The 9,385-nt window shown below is 47.1% G+C and overlaps 2 protein-coding genes across 2 annotated transcripts; one reads left to right on the top strand and one right to left on the bottom strand.

Annotated features, from left to right (window-relative positions):
* Positions 1-256: 256 nt before the first annotated feature.
* F5Y00DRAFT_240611 (uncharacterized protein) lies at positions 257-3,872 on the top strand. The gene is made up of 2 exons (XM_048008266.1): positions 257-431; positions 507-3,872. Exons 1-2 carry the CDS (start codon positions 399-401, stop codon positions 3,696-3,698), a joined length of 3,225 nt encoding a protein of 1,074 aa, XP_047863533.1. The 5' UTR covers positions 257-398; the 3' UTR covers positions 3,699-3,872.
* Positions 3,873-4,124: 252 nt separating this feature from the next.
* F5Y00DRAFT_253818 (uncharacterized protein) lies at positions 4,125-6,308 on the bottom strand (the record flags this gene model as incomplete). The annotated part of the gene is made up of 1 exon (XM_048010098.1): positions 4,125-6,308. One exon carries the CDS (start codon positions 6,306-6,308, stop codon positions 4,125-4,127), a length of 2,184 nt encoding a protein of 727 aa, XP_047863532.1.
* Between the last annotated feature and the right edge of the window lie 3,077 nt (positions 6,309-9,385).

Below are 9,385 nucleotides of genomic sequence, written 5' to 3'. Positions count from 1 at the left end.
TTATTAGGAGCGATGACGTAAATTGTTACTAGTTGACGGGGTTTATTTTAATAAAGCCCCTCCATTTCTGCGCCTAATACGGATTACGAGTAACACTTTATACGTATAGTACGGTATAACTACATCTATGACATACATGCTACGCTTAATTACGGCTAAAAGTGACAGTAAGAAAATAACTCTAGAAACCGTTTATTCCACTGCTCCAAAACTGTTCCGTTCTTACGGCGTGTGTTTGACTGTTCATCTGTTTGCCCCGCGTGTCTTTTAAGCCCTCCAGCCCTCCTACAGTGTATTATCTATGCGACCAGGCATATCTAGGTGAATCGCATTGGTAACTCTGTTGCAGATTGTAGGTTGTAGGTGGGTATATACGATCCATAAGACGGACAAGGAAAATGAAGCAAAGATTCTCCTCATTAGATGTCAAGGTAACCCTTCACGACATTTGCCATCCTTAACCTCCGTTGAGCATCGCTAACCGATATCCCATTCTCTCGTTTTAGGTCATCGCTCACGAATTATCTAAAAACCTCGTATCGCTTCGGGTCTCTAATATTTATGATCTATCTTCCAAGATTCTCCTCTTCAAACTCGCGAAACCCGAAGACAAGAAACAGCTCCTCATAGATTCTGGCTTCCGATGCCATCTTACCCAATTTGCGCGGACAACTGCCGCCGCTCCCTCCCTCTTCGTCCAGAAGTTGCGCAAGGCCTTGAAAACCCGACGAGTCACCGCCGTTTCGCAAATCGGTACTGATCGCATCATCGAATTCCAGTTCAGTGACGGCCAATACAAGCTATACCTGGAATTCTTTGCCGGAGGCAACGTCATCTTAACAGACAAAGAGCTCAAGATTCTGACGCTGTTACGACATGTTCCCGAGGGGGAAGGTCAGGAGCCGCAGCGCCCAGGTCTTACATATTCCTTAGAAAACAGACTAAACTATGGTGGAGTTCCGGCCCTGACGAAGGAGCGTGTACGAGATGCGCTCCAGACCACTATACAAAAAGCTGCCGTCTCGGCTGCAGCGGGCAAGAAGATAAAGAGGAAACCGGGCGATGAGCTGAGAAGAGGGCTTGCTACCACCATTACAGAACTGCCTCCGATATTAGTCGACCACGCTATGAAAGTCACAGGGTTTGATTCGAGTGTACAGCCATCTACGGTATTGGAAAATGAAGGACTCCTCGATGACCTACTACTGTCGCTTAAGGAAGCCCTCAAGATCGTCCATGGAGTGACTAGTTCCGACACTTGTAAAGGCTATATATTGGCTAAAACAAGACCGGGCCTTGACAATAAACCACCGGAAGGCGCAGATGAAGGTCAGCAGCAAAAGGGTGGCCTATTATACGAGGATTTTCACCCGTTCCTACCTCGCCAATTTGAAGAGGATCCCGCTTATACTGTGCTTACTTTCGAAAACTTCAATATGATGGTAGATGAGTTCTTTTCTTCAGTAGAGGGACGACAGCTAGAGTCGAAGTTGAGCGAGAAGGAAGCCGCCGCTAAGCGCAAATTGGATGCGACCAAAGCCGATCATGCCAAGCGGATCGAGGGCCTTCAAGCAGTTCAGCAACTTAATGTTCGGAAAGCTAGTGCGATCGAAGCTAATGTCGAGAGGGTTCAAGAAGCTATGGATGCGGTGAACGGTCTCATACAACAAGGAATGGACTGGGAAGATATTGGTAAGCTTATCGACAGAGAACGTAAACGGGGCAATCCCGTAGCTTCCATCATCGTACTTCCTCTCAAGCTACACGAAAATACTATCACCGTACTCCTCGGCGAAGCGGAAGAAGAAGAGGAGGAGGATTATGAGGCATCCGACACTGACTCTGTCAGTTCGGATGATAGCGGTTATGCTGGCACGGAGGCATCCGCGCGAAAGGTTCAGGAAACCCGGCTGACAATTGATATTAATCTTGGCATCTCTCCTTTCGCCAATGCAAGAGAATATTATGGAGAGAGAAAGAATGCTGCTGTGAAAGAGCAGAAAACGGTACTGCAATCAGAGACTGCATTGAAAAATGCGGAGCAGAAAATTGCTGCGGAGTTAAAGAAAGGACTAAAGCAGGAAAAGCCAGTCTTGCAACCTATTCGGAAGCAACTCTGGTTCGAGAAGTTCATATGGTTTATCTCGTCCGATGGTTATCTCGTTCTCGGCGGCAAAGATGCCCAGCAAAATGAGATGCTCTATAGACGGTATTTGAAGAAGGGTGACGTCTACGTGCACGCAGACCTCCACGGCGCACCAAGCGTGATCATCAAAAATAGTCCAAGCACACCTGATGCTCCTATACCGCCTTCAACTCTGTCACAAGCCGGGTCTTTGGCAGTCTGTGCCTCATCTGCCTGGGACTCAAAGGCCGGTATGGGTGCGTGGTGGGTGAATGCGGACCAAGTATCAAAATCGGCGCCAACTGGGGAATTCCTTGGTACTGGTAGCTTTATGGTACGAGGGAAAAAGAATTTCTTACCTCCTGCCCAACTGATATTGGGTCTTGGGCTGATGTTTAGGATAAGCGAGGAAAGTAAGGCTAAACATGTTAAGCACCGTCTTTATGATCTCCCGGAAACCCTACCAAACAAGCCAAGTCCAGACGCTACTAGTAGCAATGTCGTATCCGACTTCGCGAAAGAGCCGACCGCAGAACATGATGAGAGTGATTCAGAAGACAGCGCTATAGATATCCAAGAGGATGCCGAAAGGAGAGAAAACCCACTCCAACCTTCAGACAGGAACGACGATGAACAAGAGTCTCAGGAACGGGTTGAAGAAAGTCCGCCTCTTCAAGGAATGAGTAGTTTAACGATCTCTGAGGTACCTGATACTACTCATACAGTGGAGCCTCAAGAACACGAAATTGGTGATGAACAGGAAGAAGATCTAGACGAGGTGGTAACGGAAGCTGATTCCGCACCTGTGACGACGGTAAATAGTTTGCCTCCTGTAACGTCTGGCAAGTCCACACCGCAACCTCAAAAGAAAGGCCAACAGCCTAAGCGAGGTCAAAAGGGTAAAGCTAAGAAGGCCGCTAAATACAAGGACCAAGATGAAGAAGACCGCGCCGCGATTGAAGCTTTGATAGGCGCAGCAGCGGGAAGGCAGAAGGCCGAGGCCGAGGCGAAAGCAAAAGCCGAACGCGAAGCTCAACGAGCGGCTGCGCTTGAACGCCGCCGAGCACAGCACCAGCGTCAGCAACGTGAAACAGCTGAACATGAGGAAGTCCGCAAGATGATGCTCGAAGAGGGTATCGAGACTCTCGACGCCAACGAGGCGGCTAATCTAACCCCTCTCGATGCGCTTGTTGGAACCCCACTCCCTGGCGATGAGATCCTTGATGCGATCGCTGTGTGCGCGCCATATAGCGCGCTTGGCCGCTGTAAGTATAAGGTCAAAATGCAACCTGGTACACAGAAAAAAGGGAAGGCCGTGAAAGAAATCCTGGATGCGTGGAAGGCAGCTTCTACGAAGAAAGGTGTTGTGGACGAGAAGAGCGAGGATAAGGAGAAGATGTGGCCCCGCGAAGTGGACCTTCTCAAGGCCCTCAAACCTGAAGAGGTAGTCAATATTGTGCCAGTTGGGAAACTAAGGGTTATGCTCAGTGGTGGTGCTGGCGGAAGTGGAGGGGACGCAAAGGGAAAAAGTGGAAGCAAGGGTGGTAGTGCAAATCGTGGCAAAAAGCGGTAGAGACGCGATACGATAGGTAGATGACGTGTAGCACCCAATTGATGTATATTCCCATCAGCCCTCGGCGAGAAAGGTAATTACTACCGTCTTCAGTATAGGTAGGCGTCGAGTACGAACCAGAGCCCGAGAGGAGATACTATCAAAGCATCCTTCATCTATACTAACTGACTCGACAGGATAGTATATATATATATATACCTACCTATGCTCCGGAGGCAAAAGTTAGGTACGTAAAAAGGAAGCCATATTTTACTCTCACGTGTCACTTCTAACAATTACTGATTCCAGAACATAAATTATCAATCATATATTAACAAGGGAGATTATTTAACGCTATGCTCACTCTATTATACAGTACCGCGCCATACTCTTTACCGGAGAAGGGGTTTTACGCTACCTGGTACGTCTCTACTACCTCTACGGAGCCTACTTTGGGTATGGAGGGTAAAAAGGGTCTCTCCAGTCGATGTTATTATCGTTGGGGTCAAACTCTGACTCCAGATACCCACTCTGGCCGATATGGCTCTCGAGAAACTGGCGAGCCTCAACAGGAATATTTATAGCTTCCATGACTGGTACCCTGTCCCTTATGATCTGTTCTAAGGCAAACCGATACTGCGCCGGTGTGCTGGTTCTCATGAATTCGGTTATCCGATGGCACACGATCAACCAAGCCATGATGTGCGATGGGTCAAGCGATCCCCCCATTTGTCGGAATTCGAAAACTCCCCTTTGCTTATCTACTTGGAAGAACTTTTGGTCGTGATCTAGATCTTCCTGCTCCATTTCGTATTCAGGGGTCGACTTCGCGCTTTCCCCAACAGCCTTTGCGCCCCGACATTTAATCATCACCTCCGTCTTACGCGACCGGTACCCCGTGCCCACGGCAGCCACGATGGCGTCTATGTCCGTATACTGCCATATCATGGCATGGAAAATGCGACCTGCTAGACTTTCTGTCTGCAGCATCATGTCGATGGGTAGATACGTCCTCGATACTTCCTTTAGCTGCTCTGTGCGCAGAGGACCGTGTAGTGGCACGATCTTGTTGTCGTCGAAGTTATCCGCGCTGGGGCTTGTATGCGCCAGCTTAGCTAGCTGGGAGACGATACGGATAGGTCCGCAGACCTTGTCGTGCGACGCCCCGGTTCGATACCACCGGTTGAAACGCCGTAGGTCGTTGAATACGGCCTCGATGGCAAGGAACGACGATAGCTTCTGGATATCCTTGAGTGTGAGACCGCTGCTGTGCGAGACGGAAATCTGGGTCGTGGCGGGGATCCAGGGCATTTCTCGGTGCACGCGGAAGTTATCACGTACGACTCTACAAATGTCGGTGACCGTTTTTTCGAGCTCCGTAGGCGGCCATTTGAAGGCCATTACCGGTGACGAGATCTTAATAGTCACCCACCCGTATAGTTCCTTGGGGGCTACCCAATTTGGTGGGAAGTTTCTGTAATGCCTGCGTTCCACACAATCCAGGTTCACCTCGTCTATTGCGTAGACAGAGAAGGCTCGATACCGCGGCCTCATGCCGGCTAAGGGGATATGGCGCTTGTCTCGCCTTAGCCGGTATTGTTCTAGATGAAGTAATTCCACAAGGTGTTCCTCGGCATCGCGCCTATCCGTGGGGCCAGGAATACCGGGCATGATAGCCCGATTCATGGCATCTCGGATCTCTTCCCCACTCGCCAGCATTAGGTTTCTGGCGGGTTCCGAGTTGTTGAAATAGCTGTGTATAAGCATACCTAGGCCCTGCCGCGCCGCGTTCTTGGCTAACTCGCTTATAGGCCTTATATTCGAGGCTTGTGACGGACTGTTGCCCGTGATGCCGTGCTCCAAGGGGGGGAGTCCGTGTTCAAGCCGATGCAGATTCTCCATCCTTAGGTCGTGAATGGCTAAGTCCTCGTCCTCGTCCCGATCAATGAAGACCATGTCGGTTTGGGCGTTGAGCACCGCGATAAAACGGTCCACCGTGATCTTCTTGATCCTCTCCGAAGGCATGTAGTCGGTCACGATCTCCTCGGCTTCCCACCGGCGGTCGTGGGGGTGAGGTGGGTCGGCCAGTAGCCCGCCTCTCCTATAAACGGCGATGGGCAGCTCCAGCTGGAAACCTACCGTCCAGTGGCCGTACCGGTCGTCCTTGTAAATCCAGCCCGGGAGATTATTTTCCTTTTCTGGTTGATTAGATGGCGTGGAGGGCCCGCCCTGGTCGCTCGACTTGCCCCCTGTCGAGGTGTTGGAAGCCGACGGTCCGGGTATTACGGGGGGCTCGGGAACATCGGGGTAATCTATTTCCATGGCCGTGCTGTATTCCCTCTGTTCAGACATCCAATCATATACAGATTGGGCATCCGTTCCGGAGTTGCTCTCGTCCAGGGCCTGTCTACGGAGCAATTCCTCGGCCGCGGGACTACGTACGGGCCAGGAGCTCGACGGTGGGTGAGTCTGGTCATACTGCGCGTGCAGCTCGGCCACCTGTCTAAGGGTTTCAGTCCGTATCTCTGCCCAGGGTACACGTTGGAAGTTGTGCATATCTCGCCGCCAGTCCACATTCCGCCAGTCCGCTCTGAGGAGCTCGGCATCCCAGTCATAGATTTGGTTATCCATTGTAGCAATGTAGTTTGCCGTATGTACTTTAGAACTACTGACTTACCTCGTCACGTACTCACCTGTAGTCTATGCGAGGTTTGTATGTATGTTTTCGTTTAACTAACTCGATTGTAAATCAGTCTTTGTAAATGTAATTTTACTTTACTTCTGCTGTTAAGAAGCGACGGAAAATCTAACTGTCACAGGAATGCGTCTGATATAAATACTCTCTATGCAAGGCAGGCCGACAGTAACGACAAAGGCTCTGTTGATGCTCTCGAAGATTGTAAAGATACAATGCAATTGAGTTGTCGGAACGAAAGAGTCTGAATGATCTCAATACGACCCGGTTCTTTTGATCTTTATTATGTTGTTTAGTTACAATAGAATAGGAATTTGTGTTTCGCTATAACACAATTAGATTATTTCAAGTGGCTATAGAATAGGGGGTTCTATAGGTAATCTAAGGAGAGTGAATACGATAGGGGGTTATGGATCTTTAAAGTCTCCTATTCCCTTAGTTATCCATGTTATTTCTTGGCTAGTATTGTTTTGTCTGACCTAGCAAATACTGTTCACAATTATTCCAAGTATTCCTATATGGATTTGCGCTCTTTTATATATACCTGAAAGGTAGGTAGGTTACCAGGGTAGTTTTCCTATGGTCTACTATAGGCACAATGTCCTCGAGTCAAATTTCTTCTTCTATGTTGATTAACCTTTGTTTAAACTAGTATACGAGAGAAGGACGTCTCGATAGCAGCGGAGTCCTAATGGTAAATGAGTTAAGGCTCTTTAATACTTAATATGGGTTAATTAATAACGATAAAAGTGTTTCTTTAGGATCTTGGTCTACCTAGAAATTATCTTTTGATATCCAATTGTTGGATTAGACGATAATCCGTCCCGCACGAGTATATAGATGCGGCTCTTCCGTTGAGCCGCATCTATCTCGATCTTAGAATTATGCATTATTTATACTAGAAGGTTTACCTTATTGCTGCATCGCCCCCTAATCCGTACGTACGTATAAAATGGACTAGACCTTGTCTACCGACATCAATTTACCCAGAAGAAATAATTAACTAATGTGTTCTATAAGAACTAGTAACTACACTAAGTCTTTCTCTTTTCCTTAACCACAACTAGCGGACAATAGGGGGCCATTGCTTTCCTATTATGGAAGGGAAACTACTACCCAAGGCCGAGTGCCCGTGGACGGCATGTGAAGTGTGGGGAGGGTAGTATTGTCAGTTCGGCCTTCCCGGCACCACCGAGAGCGCTTTGGAGATATGTCGATCTGAAGTGTGTAGCAATATTTGGTGACATCTCCGCCCCTGCATGCCCAGGCCGGGAAGATCTCCCGCTTTGGTATCCGGTTATCTCCTCCCGCCGATTCCGACGGCGACGGCCGTTAGATTCCAGATTTGGTATTCTGTATTCTACCAAGATCGGCATAATCAGAACTGGAATCCCGTTCTTCTATCCGGTTTCATGGGTGATGGTAATGCTAGCAATGCTAATGGCAGAGAGTTCTGGGAAGACAACAGTATAATGGACAGTAAACGTGGAAAGCTATATCTATCTACTTCGGTTTGAGTATCCAAAGCCAGTAACTGGATCGCTGATGGCGGTGATTGTTATAATATACCCCTTAACACCGATGATTGATCTGTGATCATCGGCGCTGGTTCTGCGAGTAAATTGTATGTAAACCATGTAAACTCACTAGACTTATCGGATTGATGCCGAACGCACGTGGGAAGTCCGGGAGTCGCCGATTCTATATATGAAAGAGCCATTAAAACCCTGGCCCCCAACCTGATATCGAGCGGTCTAGATGAGTTGATGTTAGGGATATCCGGATTTCTAGACATGTAAGGATATTAATGTATACATGCATTGTAAGCAGCACACATATGAATTAGCTACCAAAACAGCTGCTTTTTCGGACAGCTACCTACCCTTTCTCTTACATAGTAGCATGCCAAACTTGTTTCTGGAAACTTGAGTTACCAACATGCATTCCTTAGCTACGCTGAGTGCAACGTTATGCAAGGTACCCAATGGAAAGGAGCTGTCTCCTGGACGGAAAGCTGACTGAGTGACGTGAGCAATATAGGGATATGAAGGGACGATGAAACGATAATGCATGTAACTGGTTGAATCCTTCGAATAGTCGAGATGCCAAATCTATCGTGAGCACGTGTCTTTCATGCGACAAGATTACCTACGTCTCTCGACGATTGACGATTGATAACTTTAGAATACCTAAGCAAGCGGATTTGCTATGTAGATTTGAAATAGCAAGCAGTGTCTTAGCCAAGATACGATACGAGGTTGAGGAGGTGTGACGAATCTAACAGTTCATACCTTATGCAACGTATTGGAATTTACACTACATTAGTAGAAATTTACACTACATTAGTAGAAACGAGAACCCCGGCTTTTCGACCCAGTTTTCTTAATGTATGTACCCGTCTGCTATCTACGAAAAGGTGTGGCTGATGGAATCAGATGAGGCTGAGTTTGGCCGAGCCTCTCTCTCCAAACAAGCACCCCGAGCTAAGAGCGGGGATGGAGAGGAAAGGGCTAATGGCGGGGCTGGAGGGGTTAGCGTAAGAAACGTGGTCGGGTCAAGCACCAATTATGAAACGTTAGTATGATTAGCTCACCTTAACAGCTAATACAATCGAGTCTCGCTATAACGAATTTTAAAAAACATTAATATATATTTATTATAAAATAAATTTATTATAAAATATAATTTCTTATTTTTAACCTTAATTATATATAAATATATTTAATTTATTAATAAATCTTATATTAAAGGCCTTTTCGAAAAGCGGTATAATCTTTAAGTTTATTAATAAAGTCTTATCTTATAAGCTAAACCAAGCAATTAACTTAATTAGTTAAATCTCGTAAGGCCGCAATGGCCGTTTAACCTTACCGCGCAAAAGGTCATAAGCGCTTAGCACGTGCTTCGCACATGCTTTACACCCGTAACCCCCCGCGCGGCTCGGTAATTATATAAATTATTAATAATTTTAAAAATATAATAAAAATTAATTAAAAATATAATAATATTTATT

Source organism: Daldinia vernicosa, assembly GCF_022497035.1.
Source record: "Daldinia vernicosa strain CBS 139.73 unplaced genomic scaffold F5Y00scaffold_32, whole genome shotgun sequence".
Classification (NCBI taxonomy): domain Eukaryota; kingdom Fungi; phylum Ascomycota; class Sordariomycetes; order Xylariales; family Hypoxylaceae; genus Daldinia; species Daldinia vernicosa.
The sequence above is the reverse complement of the archived record's forward strand: the minus strand, read 5'-3'. Positions and strand labels throughout refer to the sequence as shown.